The following is a 22,335-nucleotide window of genomic DNA, read 5'->3' as shown; positions in this document are numbered from 1 at the left end:
AGAAGGGATTAGTTTTTAAATTCTCTTGACAGCATCAAATATTTTGGATATTTATGTTACTTTTTGTAAGTAGGCATCATTTGGATACTTATGTTACTTTTTGTAGCAGGCATCATTTGTATATTTATGTTACTTTTTGCAAGTAGGCATCAGTCTTTTTTTTGTCATATATCTTCTGAGAATTTGTTGCATGATTTATAATCTGAAGGGAGAGCTCTCACATATTTTTGGACTGCCTTTGAGATATATTTTCCCATCAAACAACTTGTATTCCTTACTTCCATCTTGTATTACAAAAGACCAGTTAAGTTCTTGTATGACCACATGTTGTCTCAGAGCAAACCCACAGACAGCTTGATGGCTTCTTTGTGACTGCCAAAGAACTGTAATCTTTCAGACAATAACTTTAAATACCTGTCCTCAGGGTCATTTTTTGGACCCTAATGCAAAATTGAAACTTTCATGGAAGATATATGCTGTTAATATGGAATTTACTGCTTCCAGTAGACTTGTTGGGGCTTAAAATCGTTGGGATCTACTACAATTCCAAGGCTAATTACACTTGGATGTTGACAGCAATCTGGCGTGCATGTAAGTGAATCTACCTGCAACTCGTCTGAAATTCTCTGCCAAGCAGGGAGCAATGAGTATACTAGGATGACAAGAAATAGACTTGGCAGTAGTACAAGCAACATGCTGACTAGAATAAGGTAAGTGTATGTATCAAACTAATGAAAGAAAATCTTCTATGTGCCAGAGATGAATTAACAAGATGAATGCTGCGTTCAATGGCCTAATAAGCAAGTGGAGGAAAATAGGTATGTGGCTGAACAAGAAAAAGCATGGTATTATCTCATCGCCTATATAAGCATCCTTCATCCCCATACCCACCATGACTCCAGTGTGTCTTGGTCTGCCTATGACACTAGTGAATACAGCTCTAGGAGCATTATCTCCGGTAATCTAGTCTAGTGAAGAATAACGGGGTTCTCAAAGCAGAGTTTTTCATCAAAGAGAACAAAATAAATTCTTTTAACATATACGAGGCATTAGAAAATTCCAGCAGGTGCCAAATAATACCAAGAAAGAATCAGAACTGAAAATAATCAACTTACCTTAACCATTCCTTATCCACTGTCACAGACAACAGTTATACCATCCTCAAAATCCATTTTGAAAACTGCGAGCATTATAACACAACTAATTCAATAAAGAAATAAGTTTCCATTATCATCTACCACACCTCTATGAAGTAAAACTAAGTTAAACTTATTCTTTTCCAATACAAAACCTAAACACAGAATCTGTGTTCAGACAGCTGCTTAAACTATAGTTTCTCTTGATAGTAGTTAGCTACGGGTTCCAACCAGAATGGATGACTAGTCCTGTCCAGACATTCCTCGCCAGTAGTAGTCAGTACCAAGAAATTAGGACATTTCTCGTTGATAGCTGTAGTCTGTACTCTCAATGACAACAAGATGGAATGACCGGTCCTTCTATGCACTTTCCTTTCCTGTAGAACCAGTCAGTACCAAAAAATTATTCAACAAATACATGGAATAAATGTAGTTTTTCATCTTTTTCTTAGTAACCTAATTTTGAATTAGTTGTGGATTTGGAAAGAGTGACCTTACTTCACTAGGCTTTTTTATTGTAAAAGCTGAAATTGTTGTTATTACTGACAGGTTTTGAAATGATTCATTTATATTACAGTTCAGATCTTTCTCTTAAAATTCAACAATCATATAATAAACTTCCAAATGGACAGGTAATTGGTGAAGGTGATGATAAGTATCTCATTGCAACATCTGAGCAGCCATTGTGTTCTTATCATCGGGGTGATTGGCTTCACCCTACAACATTACCCATAAGGTGATTGTTCTTTTGATCCATTTGCTGTTGGGTTATTATGTGTAAGGAATGGTTTTTGGTTTGGGATGAATCAACATGTGATATGTTGTAAGGCGTTTTGTTTTTCAAACTAGTTTTTAACCAAACGAGTACAGTCCGGATCTGACAGTTAGCTTAGATGATAATGAGTTCTCAAAACTTTTGTTCTGCAGGTATGCAGGATATTCTTCCTGTTTTAGGAAAGAAGCAGGTTCTCATGGAAAAGATACACTGGGAATTTTTAGAGTGCACCAGTTTGAAAAAGTAGAACAATTTTGCATAACTAGCCCAAATGGAAATGACTCTTGGGACATGCATGAGGAGATGCTTAAAAATTCTGAAGACTTCTATAAGGAGGTACCTCTTGTGGCACAATTGAAATTTACTATGTCTAGAAGATGATTTCTCATTATGGAGGCTTAAATTTTTTTGCTCTGGATTTGCTTCCTTATTAAAGGAAATATCTTGTTGATTCACTAACATAAATTCTGCATAGCAGTTAAATATTCCATATCGGATTGTGTCAATTGTTTCGGGCGCTTTAAATGATGCTGCTGCCAAAAAGTATGATTTGGAAGCATGGTTTCCTGCATCAAAGACACACAGAGAGCTTGTATCTTGTTCCAATTGTACTGATTACCAGTCCAGGAAACTAGAAATTCGTTATGGACAAAAGAAGGCAAGTCTAGCTTATGCATAAAAATTCGGATCTGAGTTTCTAAGAGCAGCAGGATAAAATGCGTTATTGATTTTAACTGTTTTCTTTTGTTTTTTGATTGCAGAGCAACGAGCAAACCAAACAATATGTTCATCTATTGAATTCAACCCTCACTGCAACAGAAAGGACTATATGTTGCATCTTAGAGAATTGTCAGAAGCAAGATGGTGTAGAAATTCCAGAAGCTCTAAGACCTTTTATGCTAGGCATTGATTTCTTGCCTTTCAAATAAGGTTCTGACAAAGAGAATTGTTTAGATCCGAGAAGCTGACCATCTGGACTGATCTGGTTCGTGGAGAGGATGTAGGTATTTATCAATGTTTTTGTGATGATTAATTTTGCTATTCATAGAGATTTGGTTCGCAAGACGGCAAGTTCTTTATTAGTTCTCTGATGATATATCATCAATTACCATTTCTGGCATAACTGATTTGGTTATTTACATGTCTCACTTCTTGATCGTATTTTCTATAATAATCTGCAATTGATCATTTTATAATGTTTTCTACCCACATGATAAAGTGTTTCCCATCAAATTTTTGAGTTATGCAAGCATGTCGTTTGATGATACAGTTGGGGAGATTAGTCAATAGTTGGGTGGGGTTTTACTGTTGGGAAGGTAGTTGTGGTTACAGGGTTTAGTCTCGCAACATATTTATTGCTATATTTTTTAAATAATTAATTCACTTATAAATAAAAATGATCAAATGTTTGCAAGGTAGACCCTTACATGAACACATGAGAACTTATCAATGTCATCTAAAAAATATAGATACAAGGAACTCTTTTGTTTTATATATTTGATATAAGTGTTATTTAATGAGAACTTATCAGTGTTATCTAAAAATATAGATACAAGGAACTCTTTTGTTTTATATATCTAATATAAGTGTTATTTATAAAATGAAGTCTCATATTTAAATTTTTGTTTTTTTATATGTACAAATATTGCTCTTATGTATTGGAGTGCTTCGAATGCCAACATCTTAACCCAACGTATAAATCTAACATGGCTCTATTATTACTGCATTTATTTGATTTGTTTGAACCCTTGTTCACTATTAAATGTAAAAGATGCAAGGTTCATGATAACAAGCAAAATAATTAATTAATTCACCCATTTCTGTGGCACCAGTTGCTGAATTGGACATCTTAGGTTGATGAATGGCCTATAATAACTAATGATCCCCAAAGAAGCAAAATTATCTTTCGTTTGAGCATATTTATTCTAATATAAGTCGAGGAATTGTATCCACAGTTTAATCTTAAGCAAAGTTGATAGAAGGTTGCAAATTTTCAAATCAAGGTCATCTGTAACTTTTTGTTCAGATCTTTAGATGTACTATTTTTCTTTCATACAGATTGCAATTTATCTTTTAACTGTTTTATTGGCCACAAATGTATGTTTGGCATAGTCGATGCAACAAGCATATATATACATTATTTCTCTTTAGAATGTCATACTCATCGTTATAACAAAGGATTAAATCACCTTTTATCACTAGATCATGTTTTGTTGTAGCTATTATGTGCTCGTGATTTTTTTGTTGTTTAGTTCAATTTTTTATTCTATTTCAACCATGTCATTAAAAGTGTTGTGGATATTTAAATTTGACCATATCCATTTTGCATATATCCTGTCTCAGTATTAAATAAAATATTTTTTTAATAATAACCAATTCAATCATTTTCTAGCATTAATTAATACAGATTTTTCTATAATCCAACTCTAATGAAATAAATTCAAAATTTCGTGATGAAGTTTATCATTAATCTCAATTTTCAAAAACATCAAATAGATGCAAATTATTATTTTCAAGCTTTATCTCAAATCAATAGTTAATTTTCACCATGCATTCTTTTTAACAGTTTATCGTGTCGCTAGATCTACTGCCTAACTCTCCAAGGCGGTTCGTCCTCTTCTTTGTGTCTAATCCTCCCTCGTGGTGGTTTGTGGGCCGGATGTTGTGGACAATATTGGGTTCTACCAACGCTGTGCTTTAGTGTGCAGATTCTCTAGGCTCTGGCCTTCACTTCCGGACCTCCATCGATGGGTGAGCGACTCTTGGAGGTCTTTGGTAGCTCATAATATTGAGCTTTTTCCTTGTGCTAAAGGCTATTTCATTACTTCATTTACTTCTTTGGTTGATCGAGATTTGGTTTTGGGCAAGCTGTGGCCTTGAGTTCACTCCCTCGTTGTTAAGCCTTGGGCAACTTCTTTCAACACTCTCACTAAACCGCGTAACGTGCGTCCAGTTTTGGTTCGCCTTCCGAATCTCCCTCTTTATTTTTGGGAGCTTTCTTGCTATGAGGCTATTGGTAACTCTTTAGGTCGTTTTTTAAAGGTTGATGATGCCGCGTCTTCCATGGGTCACACCACCTTTGCTTACATCCCAGCTGATATTGACATCTCTTTGCCTCTCTTGGGAGATGTGGTTCTCATGGTTGGAGATTGGCCTTGGACACAACTATTAGATTTTGAGGGTCTTAACTTCCATTGTTGGAAATGTTTCTCTATGGGCCATCTTGCTGTGGACTGCTCTATTTCACGTGACAAAGGTGTTGCTACTTGGTGGAAGGATGCTACTGACGATCACTTGACCACCTATGCTGCTGATTTTGATTTGGATGGCTCCTCTTAGGAGGATGAGGTGCCTTTTACTATGGTTGATGTTGTTGTCGATTCCACTGTTCTGGCTCCTATCTTGATGGACCTTGTTGCCTCTGACTTGCAACTTCGCTCTTCACCTAGTGGTCCTACTGCTGATGCTTTGCAACAACCTATAGTTCTGCAGCTAACTCCTTTTTTGCAACAATCGGTTGTTGTCTTGCAACAACCTTCTATTGGTTTTACTAATGGTTTACATGCGGGATCCTTACCACTTGGTCATTTCCTAGATGACCCTGATGATAGTATCATTTGGACTATTGTTTGTCGTAGGCGGAAGGGGAAGTCCTCCCCACCCCCCCAAGGATCGGGTGTCCTTACCCCTCCTTGAGTTGGGTCTGAGTTGTTGAAGGTTGGACAAGTTTCCTTGTTCGATCTTGTTTGTCTTGGGCTTTCTTTGATGTGTTATTTTTTACTGCTTGCAGGCTTTCTTTGATGTGTTATTTTTTACTGCTTGCAGGCTTTCTTTGATAGTCTCTATGTTAAGGGCTAGTGCCCTAGTTAACGTTGCTTTTTTAATAAAAAACAGTGGACCTCATCATGGATGCCAATCGCAAAGGTAACACTCGGAGGCTTTTCATGCATCGAATCTTTTCAAGCGTTTGTGGTAATTGATTTTCTAAATTAATTTCATTCATAGGTGCTCATCTAAAGTTTATAAATATATCACCATATGAACTCATTTAAAAAAAGACAAATTTTTAGTGCAAAGTCTTATTGTTGAAGTGAGCAACCACATTTGATTTATGACACACTAATCTATTTTGAACACAACCGACATTGGTGCAATATGGATTAGGGATTTTTTACATTTTTCATTCTTGAATGCAAGCTAGTTAGTTAAATCTTGAAGTTGAATTGAGATGGGGAATAGGGTTTAGACTTAATAAATAGAAATTTTTTTAATTGTTTCATATTTACTTACAAGTAACACAATTATTCTCCTAATCTTTATTAGGACCTTGAAAAAACTTTTGAACGTTTAATTTTTTAATATTCATACATCCAATGGAGCCTATTCTTGGTGACTTGTCCACTTCATATACGTTTTAGAGTTGGTCTGCAAATTAAATTTGTTATATCATTTGTGTTTGATCATATTAATGCAATGACCACACTTACAAAAGTCATATTGAATTTTCAATCATTTTTTTTCTTTTAATACATAGCTTTTGACACAAATGAGTTTTATCTCTCTATTTGACTTGACAACATTTTACAACACTAATGTAACATGGAACCCTACACAAAGGCTACATGTTGCTTTGAAATTTTGCCCATTGAATGCCTTATGGATGTTTATATACAAAGTTTGGATTATGCCATTAAAGTTGGTTTTATCAATGCATACATTAAGGGTTTATGCAAACATTGTTTTAAGATTTAAAATATGGGAATTAATTATTGCTCACAATTACATAGTTTTACTCTTTGTCAATATCGCTACTTTGTTAGAGGACCAAAGAAAGAGCCACAAATCCTTTATTTACATATTCTTTTCTTTTTCAAAGCAAAATCTTGTAACATTGCTTTTGTTCAACCGTTGACATGAACTTCTACCTCTTATAACATATAATTTTTAGCACATGCTCTTCTACTCCTCAAGAGTACCCTCAAAGAATAAGAAAATACAAACATGGCCACTATGCAATTTCTTGGATCTTCTACTTCTCTTCAATTGTGTATAGAACATCCAATTGTTTTGTTTGTGTTTAGATAGTATGCAAGTAAAACTAACATAACATATAAATTTTCAAATGAGGGTGGAAGGAGGCATTTATTGAAAGTGCATTAGCATCAAATCAATTTTAATTTATAAAAGGCTAGAGCATTAGAAGAGGGAAGCATTTTGTGTTAAGAGGTAGATAGAAGGCAATTGGATCATGTTTATGGTAAAGTAGTTGTTGGGGAATGAACTATGGTGATTTAGAAAGTGGAGTAAAATGATAGTTTTTGCAATCTTCTTGTCGAGGCCATCGTCAAATAATATGGTGAGGTTGTATTTGTGTTAGCTATTGAGGATGTTGCATTCTTAAATAAGTTTATATTCTTTTTATAGTTATGTTGAATGTTGTAGAGGGCCTTTATGGCACAACAAGAGCTGATGAGGTAGAGAGGGATTCTTAAAATTAGCTATGGATTTGTTGGTAATCACACAAGGTAGTGCACAAATGTGGGAATGATGGGGTATCACATAAGTAAAATTTTATCTCAGATGAGAGGTTGAAGGTTTTTGATGAAACTACCGTGCACTTCCGAATTAGAAAGTGCATGTAGGATCTTAAAAAGAGTAACAAGTAATGAAGGATGGAGTCTACAACTTTTTGTTAGTATCTTGTTTGCAATGTATAAAAAAGGTAATTGTGAATTGTGGGCCAATGTTTGTTTCAAAGTTTTATAGAAATGTGTTTATAAGACGGGTGGATGACACGATGGTGTGGTTAGGAATAGAGGAAAACCAATCCAATGTTGTACCCTTAAATGAACAAAGAAAAAGTTTGCCAAATGTCTTACCTTGCAAGAGTAAATCATTGCACTAGTGAAAGTAGAATGTGGGATTGTGGATCACCCTTGTCATTATATTTTTCAAAATGGGGAACCTTAAAAGCCATAGGAAAGGGTGTAACAAGGATATTGAGTATAGTGGCTATGACAGTTGTAAATGGTAGCAGGTTGCGAGCTATGGGAAAGTGAAATGAGTTGTATAAGTGAAGCAAACTAATGTTGCAAGTTGTCCACATGTTGCATGAGTTGGTTCATGAAAGATTTTGTGGTATGGAATGGAGTCGTAGTGGTAGCAAGAATAGTGCACAATGAGATAACTTGGCTGTTAATGAAGCGTTCAGTAGAATAGTTAAATGTCAAGGGTTCTGTTTGAGGCATATTAAAAGGTGGACTTAGATGCCGATATTAAAGTAACATTGTTAACATTTATCTATAATGGTCATTTAAGTCGTTTAGTTTTTAGTAACTTTGTATTTCGTAAGTCAGCCAGTTAGTATTTATTTTTTTTCTATTTTGTCTTTAGCTCTCGATCGTTTCCCTCATGGAAAGATCTTTTGTAATTGCTTATGCTACCAAAGCATAATCTTTTTTTTTTGGCAAATTTTTCAATAAAAAAATTTATGCTACATTTACATAGAAATTTCAAGGAAATTTCTAATAGTTTTTTGATCAGTTTCTTTCAAACAAAAATTGTTTTTTTTTGACATTTTTTCTAGAATAAAATTCGTGGTTTTTTCTACTAGAGATTGAAGTTTTTTACCAGCAAGGTTTTTGAACGATTTTGTCGATAAAAATCATGGTTTTTTGGTGTGCATTTTATGATTGAAGGTTTTTAGTTGCTTATGGTTGAGGGTTTTTTTGGACCATTTCTGCTACTTTCAAGCTTGCACGACCTAAGTTTCTCGCTCTTACGACTTTCTTTAGTGTTTTTGCATGTGTTTTTTTTAAGAAAATCGTGGTTATTTTGCTTCTAAGAATTGCACGACAGTGCGTTTCTTCTACAAATCACAAATTTTAGGGCTGCATGTCCTTATTTCTAGTTTTTTTGCATGTTTGGAAGAGGTTTTTTCAATGACTAATGAAGGTTTTTTGGGCATTTTCTCTACAACAATCTGCTTGATAAGGGTTCTGCTCACAACAAGGTGTTTATGCTCGAGATTGGGTTTTTTGCATGATCAAAAATCGTGGGTATCAATTTTTTGCAGCGTTTTGAGGTCATCCCTAGGGTATTTGGGGCGAACAACATTCTTGCAAAAGTATTGAGTTTTTACATGATTTTTAAAAAAAATCGTGGGTGTTGCTATTTTTCTCAAAAGTAGTTGAGGGTTTTTAACCTAGTTTTTTTGATGATTTTGGGCGACATTGAGGATTTTAAGTACTATGACGGTTTAGTCCAATTTTCCAAAAAATCATGGGTATTTAGAAATTTTACACAATTTTTTAAAACAAATCATGGGATTTTTTTTCTTTTCTAATTTTTTATCAACAAAAAGGGAATGTATTTGAGAAGCTATTTTTTAATCTCGTTTTTAGTGTCTCTGGATAGTGGGAGTGTGTCAGTATTGTGGTAAACTTGGTCATATGAAGTTGTTCTGCAAAAAGTAGTTGGATGATAAAAAAATCAATCAGGGAGGGTCTCAACAATAGGCTCATGTCGTAGAGCATTTAGAGTAGAAGGGACTAACCTTCTATGCATTCATGGCCAAAAGAACAACAGATAATGACAAGTTTTTGCATGGTAGTTAGTCGAATGACCATTAAGGGAGGGTATTAAAGTAATATTGTAATATTTAGCTATAATGGTCATTTGAGTTGTTTATTTAGTTTTTATTAATTTTCCATTTTGTAAGTCAGTTAGTTGGTATTTAGAATCTTTCTATTCTTTATTTAGTTCCCGATCGTGTCCCTTATGGGAGGATCTTTTATAATTGCTTATATAATAAGTATTCTTCTCCTTTATTTTTGATATTAAAAGCAACAAAACAAGGGTGCTGACCCTATATACAAACAACACATATGCAACATAAAAGAAAGGCAACAAATCAAGGGTGTTGACCCTTTACAAGCTTAGGTCGAGCAAGCCATTAATAGTAGGTGGGAAGGCCACTATTAACAAAACAAAGACCAAACAAACCATCAACAACAAACTAGCAAAAAGCTAGGATCCTAACTCAAAAGTGGAAAGAATCATCAACAATTTGACTTAAAAGAGTTTGGGTGGGGGGAAGAATTACCTTTTCGCTTATGACAAACAATGATCCAGAAAATACTACTATTAGGAGCATCATTACAAGTAGGATTAGGGGGGGAAATCCCCTTAGAGTGTTTCTTGACACCTAGAGTAGTGTGTTGCTACAAGACAAGAGTAGACTGTTGCTGTAGAATATGAGCAAAAACTTCATGGCTAGAGGAGGCCACATCGGTAGGAGTAGGATCGAGGGGGGCAACAAGGCCAACAAAAGTAAGAGGCACAACCTCATCCCAAGAGGAGTCGTCTTCAACATATGAAGAGTCTTCAAAATCAGAAACATCGATAGTCAAATGCTCAACATTCATTTAACTAATTATCAACATTCCTCTTCTTTGTTTTTGATTAAAAAGCAAAATTAACTAGGACACTGATCCTTAACAAAAAGCAACATCAAGAGAGATGATGTTGGAAGAGAACCACAACCCAAAGGCAGAAAGGAACAAACACAAGAATCTAACCAACCGGGGAACAAAACCCACTGAAGGGGGGGACAGGCCACCCAAACCCCCACGAGGGGTGGTATGGGGCTGGGGAGAAGATTTCCCCTTATGCCTGCGAGCAACCAAAGACTAGGCAATGCTAAGATCCATTAGAAGTCCCCTTGCAGGGTCAACAACACCGGTGACAATAAAAGGCTGGAAGAGGGCCGTAGGGGGCTGCAAAACAACAACAACATCAGGTTGTGATAGAACAATAGTAGCAAAAACAGATCCAACAATAGGGGAGGGCTGCAGGATAGGAGAAGTAGAAGTGGGGGTCTCTAGAGACAAGGCCACAAAAACTGTGAGATTTTGCCAAGATCAAGAGGCAATGGAAAGCACAAATAAGAGAGAACAAAATAGATGATAGAAATAAACTGTATTCTATCAAGAGAAAATATTGGTCAACTGGATCATCAAGCGTTGTTGTTTATACAATGAATATGAGCCTGCTTATATAGGCAAGGCTATATGGATATGTGAGCACACAAACATGACATGTGGCTCAATAAGAAACAAGGGTAGGTAGGAGATAGGTGTGGGTAGGTAGGAGAAACAATATAATATTCCACATGAGGTGGATCACCCACTGAATGTGAAGTGTAACAACAAGATCACACCATAAAAGGTGGAAATTCTCCTACACACACCATCCCAATGTGGCACAAACACCCAAGTGTCTCATACCCAAACTACTATGAAATGCATGTACCTAAGTAAACTTAAGTAAGGTGTAATAATATCCAAGATGAATAATTATTTACACCAACACCCCCCCTTAAGTGCAACTTAGGGGAATGCACTTAAGTCTACAATGCAACTAAGCAATGCAAGATGGGTTTTGGCTACAAGGCCATGTTAGGTACCCATGTACAAATGCAAATGCATGCAAATTAATGCAATGAAATCTCTCACAAAGCGGGGAAAGAGAGAAAAACCCAATGGGAAAAAACCCTCCCCCGAAAGAGAGATGAAAACTAGATACAAAGAACTCTCATAGAATTGTGTGAAGGACAAAACCCCATGTGAGGAAAAAGTCCCCCCCATATGAGAGAAGAATAAGAGAGACTAGGAAGCCCCCTGTCAATGTGGAATCTGCACCAATGATAGAAGCTCGAAGATGAATGAAGAAACTGCTCCACGAACGTCGAACCACGTTCCTTACCTTAGGAAGAAACAAAACCAAAGATGGATACATGAAGTCTCCCCAACCATGAAGGGAAGATGAAGCAAAAATACTCATGATGAAAGGAATCTCTGAAAACCGCTCAAGTGTCCCCATGTCGATGTTGAAAGATACCCCCTCCAAAGGTGGTAAATTGTGCCACACTGCTGAAAAAGGCACTCCAAGATCTAGTGGAGATGGATGTAGAACATGTCCCAAAGACTCACATGTCTCCTCAAAAAATAAAGAGACCTCCTCCAACTGCTGTACAAAAGTATCCACAATCATGTCAACCTCTAAAGATTGATCATGTAGAGAATGCACAAGAGGGTCAGGGTGATCCCTCGCAACAATCAAAGAAGGATCATCTTCATCAAAGAGAAGATGAATGTTATGAATGGTGTCTCCCAAATCTGCAATGTAGGAGTCCACAAACAAACCTGCAATGTCTGTCAAGTAGGCATCCCAATCAACTGAAACTGGAAGACATGAAATATCCTGCTGCACTGAATCATAAGAAGGCAAAACTGTCGCACTAGCTACATCATCAGGTGCAATAGGTGGTGTGATATCAATAAGAGGAGATGAAATGCAAGGCTCAAGAATGGGGTCACATGTGAGAATCCCCAAGTTCAAATGCCCAAAGTTCTCCTCAAAATCAGAATCATCAACATAGGAAGAATCAACCTCATCAATAGGACCAAAATTTGAAAAAGAGTACAATCGAGATGCATGATCAACCACCCGAGTCGCAATGATAGCTCCACTCTCCAAGTCTCTAATGATAACTGAATCAGGTGTAAACTCCACAGTTTTCCTAGTTGCCCCATGTGTGATTTGATAGATGGAAAGAAGATTTTTTGTCAAGTGGGGTACACACAATACATCATTGAAGGAGTTAACCCCAATGGCAATAGATCCTTTCCCAATCACATCCATCTATGTATGATTTCCCATCAAAATCTGTGGCATGTGGCAAGGCTCAAATGTAGAAAACATAGACTGAGAAGATGCCATATGATGAGAAGCCCCTGAATCTAGAAGCCATCTCCCTGAATCAGGACTTGTAGTAGCGCAAAGAGCTTTTCCCTTTCCTTTATCTGTCCCAAAAGAGTGATCCTTTATCCTTAGAAGAAGAAGCCGATGTAGACATTCTAGAAGGTAGGTTGATTCTATTCTTCTCAAGAAGATTCTTCAACTCATCAATATCCTTCTTATATCAATGATGTTCATCATGTCCCGACTTCTTGCAATATCCACGAAAAAAATTGTCCTTATATGATTTCCTCTTAGGTGAGAATGGTGAATCACCTTTTTGTGGAGAGGAAGATTGTGCTCCATCTTGTTGTGGTTTTGACTTAGGTTGCTTTTGATTCTTGCCTTTTCCTTGATTACTTTGATTACCTTTGTTAGCCACCAAAGCTTGTGACTTTGAAGATTTGAGAATCCCCATTGTGGTCAACTTAGATTGCTCAAGTATCAACATCTCTGTGAATGAATCAAATAAGGGAGAATTGTATGAGGAACCTTGAGCTAAACAATGGGTGTGAAAGCTAGATACAAAGGCTGCATACTCTGAAGGAAGCTTGTCCAACAAGTTATAAACCAATTGAGCATCCTTTTTGTCAATTCCACAATCCTTTAGCTTTGCTCTTAACTTAGTTGCTTTTGTGACATAATTTTGGATTGTATCAAAATCCTTGGGATCCAAAGTTGTGAGTTCACTATCAAGCTTGTAGCCCTTAATCTCATCAACTTGACCATACAATTTCTTAAAAATATTCCAAGCCTCTTTAATTGTTGTACACTTATCAATGTGAAAAATTAGGTCATCTGATACATACTTTCTAAGTGTTCCAAGTGCCATAGCATTCTTAGTAGGCCATTCAATTTGAGCATTAGGATCAACCTTAGGATTAGGGGGTGCTATAATAATTTCATTTACATAATGAATGAGTCATTTTTCCATTAGTTTACTCCATGTCTTAATTTTCCATGATGCATAATTATGAGGAGTTAAAAGTGGAAATTTAGGAGAACCCATAGCACCAAAATGAAAAAACACAAGATAGAGAGAGGCATAATCACACAAGACACCCCCCCAAAATACTCAATCAAGAAAATCCCCCCAAAATGGTGATTTTGGCACTTTATACTTAGTGCGTATACAATGGGCCACTTGCAAAACAAGGCAAAGTGGACTTCTGATTTCAATTTACAATTTCTCAAAATGAGATCTAAAATACTTCAACAAATACTGCTAGTGATCTAAACTGAGATCCAAGCAAAATGCAAGTACTAAATATGCCAAAAATGGCCAAATACTGAAAGTACAATTTCTTCTTAAAATCACTACAAACAGATGACAGATTATGAAAGTAGATGAAAAAATATGCACTTTAAAAAAAAACGACACCTGAAAAGGAGTCCATATGAGCCCAAATGAAGCCTCCAAAGTTGAAAAAATTGAGATTTCGCGATTTTTGAAAAAACTGTATCCGAAAATCAGAAAACTCTTGCACCATTGTACAGATCGCGAAATTCTACCCTAAAACAAAAAAAATTGCTCGAAATGCCTCTAGATTTGGCCTCCGAAGTCTGATTTGGATGAAACAAAAGACAAAACTGACTTTCTTGGACCTCTTAAATCCAATGGTAACCTCAGATTTGACCCATCAAGCTTCAATAAAAACCTGCAATAGAAAGTTCCAAAATACACAATACCAAATAGCATCAATTTCTCTCAATTAGCAAACCAATGACACTCTAATGCCTCTGATACAATGTGAGACATGGACCAGCTCTGATACCATGTGAGATTTTGCCAAGATCAAGAGGCAATGGAAAGCACAAATAAGAGAGAACAAAATAGATGATAGAAATAAACTGTATTCTATCAAGAGAAAATACTGATCATCTGGATCATCAAGCCTTGTTGTTTATACAATGAATATGAGCCTGCTTATATAGGAAAGACTATATGGATATGTGAGCACACAAACATGACATGTGGCTCAATAAGAAACAAGGGTAGGTAGGAGATAGGTGTGGGGTAGGAGATAGGTGTGGGTAGGTAGGAGAAACAATATAATATTCCACATGAGGTGGATCACCCACTGAATGTGGAGTGTAACAACAAGATCACACCATAAAAGGTGGAAATTCTCCTACACACACTATCCCAATGTGGCACAAACACCCAAGTGTCTCATACTCAAACTACTATGAAATGCATGTACCTAAGTAAACTTAGGTAAGGTGTAATAATATCCAAGATGAATAATTATTTACACAACAAAAACATCAGTAGGAGCAACATGAGCCGTGGGGGGCACAACATCATCCTCATAGGAGGAGTCGATAGACGCATAATCCGTAGCAATAACTATTAAGTGGTCAGCAATAGCATTTTTCCACCAGGTAGAAACCCCTTTGTGTTGTGGAGAAGAGAAAATCGAAGCAAGATGACCAGTAGAGAAGCATCTTCTGCAGCGAAAGGGGAGGCCTTCAAAATCCAACAGTGTTGACCAAGGCCTATCCTCCACCATAAGAACCCCATCACCTAGGAGAGGAGCAAATATATCGATATCTGTTGGTGTAAATAATTATTCATCATGGATATTATTACACTATACTTAAGTTTACTTAGGAAATGTATTTCATAATAGCTTGGGTATGAGACACTTGGTTGTTTGTGCCACATTGGGATAGTGGGTGTAGGAGAATTTCCACCTTTTATGGTGTTGATCTTGTTGTTACACTCCACATTCAGTGGGTGATCCACCTCATGTGGACTATTATATTGTTTCTCCTACCTACCCACACCTATTTCCTACCTACCCTTGTTTCTTATTGAGCCACATGTCATGTTTGTGTGCTCACATATCCATATAGCCTTGCCTATATAAGCAAGCTCATATTCATTGTATGTAAGGCTTAATGATCCAGTTGATCATATTTTTCATCTTGATAGAATACAGTTTATTTCTATCATCTATTTTGTTCTCTCTTATTTGTGCTTTCCATTGCCTCTTGATCTTGACAAAATCTCACATGGTATCAGAGCCATTAGATTGTCATTGGTTTGCCAATTGAGAGAAATTTGATGTTATTTGGGGTTTGCATTTTGGATCTTTCTATTGCAAGTTATTATTGAAGCTTGATGGATCAAATCTAAGGTTACCATTGGATTGAGGAGGTCCAAGAAATTCAATTTTGTCTTTTGTTTCATCCAAATCAGACTTTGGAGGCCAAATCTAGAGGCATTTGAAGTTTGAAGCCGTGACGAAAATATTCCAGAAATTATAATTTTGCAGTCATTTTTCAAATAGCGATATCTCACTCATCCGGACTCGTTTTTTCGAGCAATTTTTTTTTGTTTTGGGGTAGAATTTCTTGATCTGTACAGTGGTGTAGGAGTTTTCTAATATTTGGATACAATTTTTTCAGAAATCGTGAAATCCCGATTTTTACAACTTTGGAGGCTTCGTTTGGGCTCACATGGACTCCTTTTTAGGTGCCGTTTTTTTTAAAGTACATATTTTTTCATCTACTTTCATAATCTGCCATCTGTTTGCAGTGATTTTAATTAGAAGTTGTACTTTCAATATTTGGCCTTTTTGGCATATTTGGTAGTTGCATTTTGCTTGGATTTCAGTTTAGATCACTAGCAGTATTTGTTGAAGTCTCTTAGATCTCATTTTGAGAAGTTGTAAATTAAAATCAGAAGTCCACTTTGCCATTGTTTGCAAGTGGCCTATTGTACACGCACTACATATAAAGTGCCAAAATCATCATTTTTGGGGGGGTACTTTGATTGAGTTAATTTTGGGGGGTGTCTCTTATGCTTTTGTGTTGTTGTGTTCCTTCCTTTTTGCTACTATGGGTTCTTCTAAGTTTCCTCTCTTAACTCCTCATAATTATGCTACTTGGAAAATTGATGCATGGAGTAAACTTATGGAAAAAGGACTAACTCATTACATTGATGGAACTATTGTTGCTCCCGCCGATCCTAAGGTTGATCCAGTTGGTCACTTGGATTGGCTCACTAAAAATATCATGGCAATTGGTACCTTAAGAAAGTATGTATCAAAGGATCTCATTTTTCATATTGAGAAGTGTACTCTAATCAAGGATGCTTGGTAAAAGTTTCAAGACTTGTATGGTCAAGTTGATGAGATTAGGGGATATCAAATTGATAGTGATCTCACCATGTTGGATCCCAAGAACTTTGATACTATACAAGATTATGTCACCAAAGCAAATGAGTTGAGGGCACAACTCAAAGATTGTGGCATTGATAAGAAGGATACTCAATTGATCTTCAACTTGATAGGCAAGCTTCCACAGGAATATGAAACATTTGTTTCTAGTTTCCAAACCCATAGGATGACAATGGGTTCAAGCTATACAATGCCTACATTTGATGCTTTCAATGAAATGTTGATGATGGAACAAACTAAGTTGATAAGCTTGGGCATTCTTAAGGCTTCTAAGTCTCAAGCATTATTGGCAAATCAAGGGAACAAAGGAAATCAAGGAAAGGACAACTCAAACAAGAAGAAATGGCAATCAAAGCCTAAGGACAAAGCACCATCTTCTCCACAACAAGGAGATTCATTCTCTTCCAAGAGGGATAACTCACCAAAGAGGGAGAGACCTACTTGTGCCTATTGTAAAAAGGTTGGTCATAAGGAGCGTCGTTACCATTCTAAGAAGATTGATGAGCTCACACATATCATCAAACAACATAACATTGATTTGCCTAATGTCTACAAGAAGGATGATTCATCAACTTCCACTCCCTCACATTCAAAAGGAAAAGGGCAAGCATTCATGGCTTCTACAAGTGGGAAGACTCACTCTTTTGGGACAAGAAAAGGAAAAGCTCTATGTGCTACTATTAGTCATGATTCAGAGAGATGGCTTCTAGATTCAGGGGCTTCTCATCATATGGCATCTTCGCAGTCTATGTTCTCTACATTTGAGACTTGCACCATGCCGCAGATATTGATGGGCAATCATACATACATGGATGTGATTGGGAAAGGATCTATTGACATTGGGGATAACTTCTTCAATAATGTGTTGTGTGTACCCCACTTGACAAACAATCTCCTTTCTATCTATCAAATCACACATGGCACAACTAAGAGAGTTGTGGAGTTCACACCTGAGTCAGTTTTCATTAGAGACTTGGAGACTAGAGCTATCATTGCGACTGGGGTGGTTGATCATGCATCTTGGTTATACTCCTTTTCAGATTTTGTTGATGATGATGATTTCACATTTGATGATTTTACACATGATGATCACACTTCTTGTGATGGTTCAGTTTTTGAGAACTTTGGACACTTGAACATGGGGATTCTCACATGTGAACCCGTTCTTGAGCCTTGTATTTTATCTCCTCATATTGATATCACATCACCTATTGCACCTGATGATGCAGATAGTACAACAGTTTTGCCTTCATGTGATTCAGTGCAACAGGGTATTCATTGTCTTCCAACTTCATATTCATGGGATGATTACTTGACAGACATTGCAGGTTTATTTATGGAATCCTACATTGCAGATTTGGGAGACATCATTGATGACATTCATCTTCTCTTTGATGAAGGTGATCCTTCTTCGATTGTTGCGAGGGAACACTCTGACCCTCTTGTTCATTCTCTACATGATCATTCTTTCGAGGTTGACATGATTGTGGATACTTATGTATAGCAGTTGGAGGAGGTCTCTTTATTTTTTGAGGAGACATGTGAGTCTTTGGGACATGTTCTACATCCATCTCCACTAGATCTTGGAGTGCCTTTTTCAGTAGTGTGGCACAGTTTACCACCTTTGGAGGGGGTATCTTTTAGCATCGACATGGGGACACTTGAGCAGTTTTCAGAGATTCCTTTCATCATGAGTTTTCTTCATACATCTTCCCTTCATGATTGGGGAGACTTCATGGATACACCTTTGGTTTTGTTTCTTCCTAAGGGGAGGAATGTTGTTCGACGTTCGTGGAACAGTTTCTTCATACATCAAGCTTCTATCATTGGTGCAGATTCCACATTGACAGGGGGCTTCCTAGCTTCTCTTCTTCTTTCATATGGGGGGGACTTTTTCCTCACATGGGGTTTTGTCCTTCACATACTTCTATGAGAGTTCTTTGTATCTAGTTTTCATCTCTCTTTTGGGGGAGGGTTTTTTCCCATTGGGTTTTTCTCTCTTTCCCCACTTTGTGAGAGATTTCATTGCATTGGTTTTCATGCATTTGCATTTGTACATGGGTACCTAATATGGCCTAGTAGCCGGGACCCATCTTGCATTGCTTAGTTGCATTGTAGACTTTAGTGCATTCCCCTAAGTTGCACTTAAGGGGGGGGTGTTGGTGTAAATAATTATTCATCATGGATATTATTACACTATACTTAAGTTTACTTAGGAAATGTATTTCATAATAGTTTGGGTATGAGACACTTGGGTGTTTGTGCCACATTGGGATAGTGTATGTAGGAGAATTTCCACCTTTTATGGTGTTGATCTTGTTGCTACACTCCACATTCAGTGGGTGATCCACCTCATGTGGACTATTATATCGTTTCTCCTACCTACCCACACCTATTTCCTACCTACCCTTGTTTCTTATTGAGCCACATGTCATGTTTGTGTGCTCACATATCCATATAGCCTTGCCTATATAAGCAGGGTCATATTCATTGTATGTAAGGCTTAATGATCCAGTTGATCATATTTTTCATCTTGATAGAATACAATTTATTTTTATCATCTATTTTGTTCTCTCTTATTTGTGCTTTCCATTACCTCTTGATCTTGGCAAAATCTCACAATATCAACAAGAATGCGGGCAATGGTAGTGTGTTTCATTGAGGACGTAGCATCATCGACCTTCAGGAAACGACCAATACTACTATTAGGAGCATCATTACAAGTAGGATCAGGGGGGGAAATCCCCTTAGAGTGTCTCTCGACACTTGGAGTAGACTGTTGCTGTAGAATAGGAGCAAAAACCTCATGGCTAGAGGAGGCCACATCAATAGGAGTAGGATCGAGGGGGGCAACAAGGCCAACAAAAGTAAGAGGCTCAACCTCATCCTGAGAGGAGTCATCATCAACATATGAAGAGTCTTCAAAATCAAAAGCATCGACAGTCAAATGATCAACATTCATTTGACTAATTATCAACATTCCTCTTCTTTGTTTTTGATTAAAAAAGCAACATTAACTAGGGTGCTGACCCTTAACAAAAAACAACATCAAGAGAGATAATGTTGGAAGAGAACCACAACCCAAAGGCAGAAAGGAACAAACACAAGAACCTTACCAACGAGGGAACAAACCCCACTCAAGGGGGGGATGGGCCACCCAAACCCCCACGAGCGGGGGTATGGGAAGACTCCCCCTTACGGCTGCGAGCAACGACAAACCAGACAATGCTAAGATCCACCGGAAGGGCCCCCACAGGGTCAACAACACCGGTGACAACAAAAGGTTGGAAGAGGGTTGTAGGGGGCTACAAAACAACAACAAATATAGAAACATAGAGGTCCCCACATATGGAGAAGTAATTATGTGGGTACTCAGAGTCAACATAGATATAGAAAGCTAATTGTTCATTATATTTGAATGAGAATCTTAAGTTTTCTTGCAAATAACAATCATTGTAGAGACATCACTATTTACTTCATGTCATACAACAAACACAACCCATCCAACTAGCACAATTCAAAGTGAGGAGGTATATAGATTTAGCTTCATGTTAGAAGCCTCTGTTGAAGTCGTGATATGTAGTAGGAAGAGAAGTATGTGGTTGTGGAAGAGTGTGTTGTTTTGGTCAAAAGAGAATTTTGAGAAGTCCAAGGTTGTTCAAATATATGTTGCTTGTGGTTTTGTGTAAGTATTGTTAAAGCTTGGAATGCTCATAGAAATGTTATTGGAATACAATAAAACTCAAAATGTTTTATAGAGGCTTCACAACACAACTAAAAATGATGATGAAGTTTTGTTTTATAATCTTGGTTTTATCAAAATGTGATGTAGGAAAAATAATTTAATATTTAGAAAAACCTTTTTTATTTTTCTAAGTTAATTTTCCTATATTACTCTAGGATGAATCTAGTGTTTAATTGGAATGTCATTTTTAAAAGTATTTATTTACTATTCTAATATAAAAGAGAAAAAATAATAAATTGACCTTCTTAGAAAATTTTAAACTTGAAAAAATGATATTTTGTATGCTATTATAGTGCATAAAATAGGAAAATGCTAATTAATTGCTAACTAAAACAACAATTTAACAAATTGGAACCAAAATAAAAAACAACTAGAAAGGAACCTAGAGCTAACAATTGTTCTTTATTGATGAATTCTACATAGCGTGTAGATGTCTACTCAACATGATGTTATCTGTACAACTATTGCAACACATGGCATTGATAAACTTGCTCTTCACTTTGAAACTCATGCCCAACTACAAACATAATAACAGAGAGGCACATCGACTTCAATTGATAGAGACGATGTGGATGAGTAATTTAATCTATGAATTTAATAAATGGAATTGATAAATGGAGAGGGAAGAGAAGTGCTATCTCCCCATATGATGATGATATCTAAATAAAACTTATAGTTGAAATGAGAGGAGATGATGGAGTTGCTTAGGAGATTACCACAAATGATCAAGCCCCTATTTTGGTCTTTTGACCTCCACTGACAACCAAGAAGTTAGAATAATTTGTGCTTTTATCCTACTTATGTCTAGGAGCTAGAAGTAATGAAAAATATATGAATGTCACTCCCAAGTCTACATAGAGTGACAAACTAGTGTGTATACATGTTTAAGAAAATATGAAATGAAAATTGTTGGCATTTTTGATGTTTGATGCTGTGATTGTCATTGATGGACACACACTTGATTTGAGATCACTTTTTGTATGTATGAGTTAAAGCTCAACCGATATTTGTGCCAACCGGTATGATGTATTATAGTCTTTAGACTATCGGTGTTTTGCAGATAGTGTTTACTGATCTCAAAGCGGTATGAAGACCCCAAGCGGTTCGAGGATCTCAAGCGGTACGAAGGAACGAAGCGGCACAACTCATATTTCCCAGTCTTCATTTTGTCAAACCGGCAACCGATATTTTGCTTAAACCGGTATTTTGTTTGAACCGGTAATACTCCATGATGAGTTACCAACCGACATTTTGTGATGAGTTACCATCCATCGATTGTTTTGCGGTGTCGACACTCTGGCGGTGCTTTTTGTGTCGTGTTACCAAATATGTCTAGATGCATTGAACCTAGGAAATTGTATTGTAATCCTATTGGACCGACATGAAATCAGATTCCTTTATAAGGACATCATATCTAGGGCTTTAGGTGTTGCTAGGGTTTAAGATGGTTGATGAGTTTTTGTAAGTGTGAATATAGAAGAGAAGTTCAGGTCTGTGAGAAAAGATAGAGTGTGAATGTGTTGAAGACTGAAGTAATGCTGGAATGCATTAGGAACGAGCTATCTAGGATCTAACCAAGCAATCTATGCTATTTGCTAGATCACTCACTTGTTGATTACTCACATCTTCGACAAGTCTGAAGCCCTTAACTGGGTAGGCCCAAAAAGCCTTTTGTAAATCCTTTAACAAGGT

The 22,335-nt window shown here is 36.7% G+C and overlaps 1 protein-coding gene across 1 annotated transcript in view; it reads left to right on the top strand.

Moving 5' to 3' along the window:
• The window catches only part of LOC131075024 (serine--tRNA ligase), a 28,263-nt gene extending 25,156 nt beyond the window's left edge, over positions 1-3,107 (top strand). The window contains exons 6-9 of the mRNA XM_058011800.2: positions 1,769-1,872; positions 2,064-2,247; positions 2,390-2,569; positions 2,673-3,107. Coding sequence (XP_057867783.1) covers positions 1,769-1,872; positions 2,064-2,247; positions 2,390-2,569; positions 2,673-2,840 — 636 coding nt within the window. The 3' untranslated portion in view covers positions 2,841-3,107. The remainder of the gene's footprint in view (positions 1-1,768; positions 1,873-2,063; positions 2,248-2,389; positions 2,570-2,672) is intronic.
• Positions 3,108-22,335: the final 19,228 nt, after the last annotated feature.

This window comes from Cryptomeria japonica, chromosome 2 (genome assembly GCF_030272615.1).
Source record: "Cryptomeria japonica chromosome 2, Sugi_1.0, whole genome shotgun sequence".
Taxonomy (NCBI): domain Eukaryota; kingdom Viridiplantae; phylum Streptophyta; class Pinopsida; order Cupressales; family Cupressaceae; genus Cryptomeria; species Cryptomeria japonica.
This window is presented reverse-complemented; position numbering and strand designations above follow the sequence as displayed.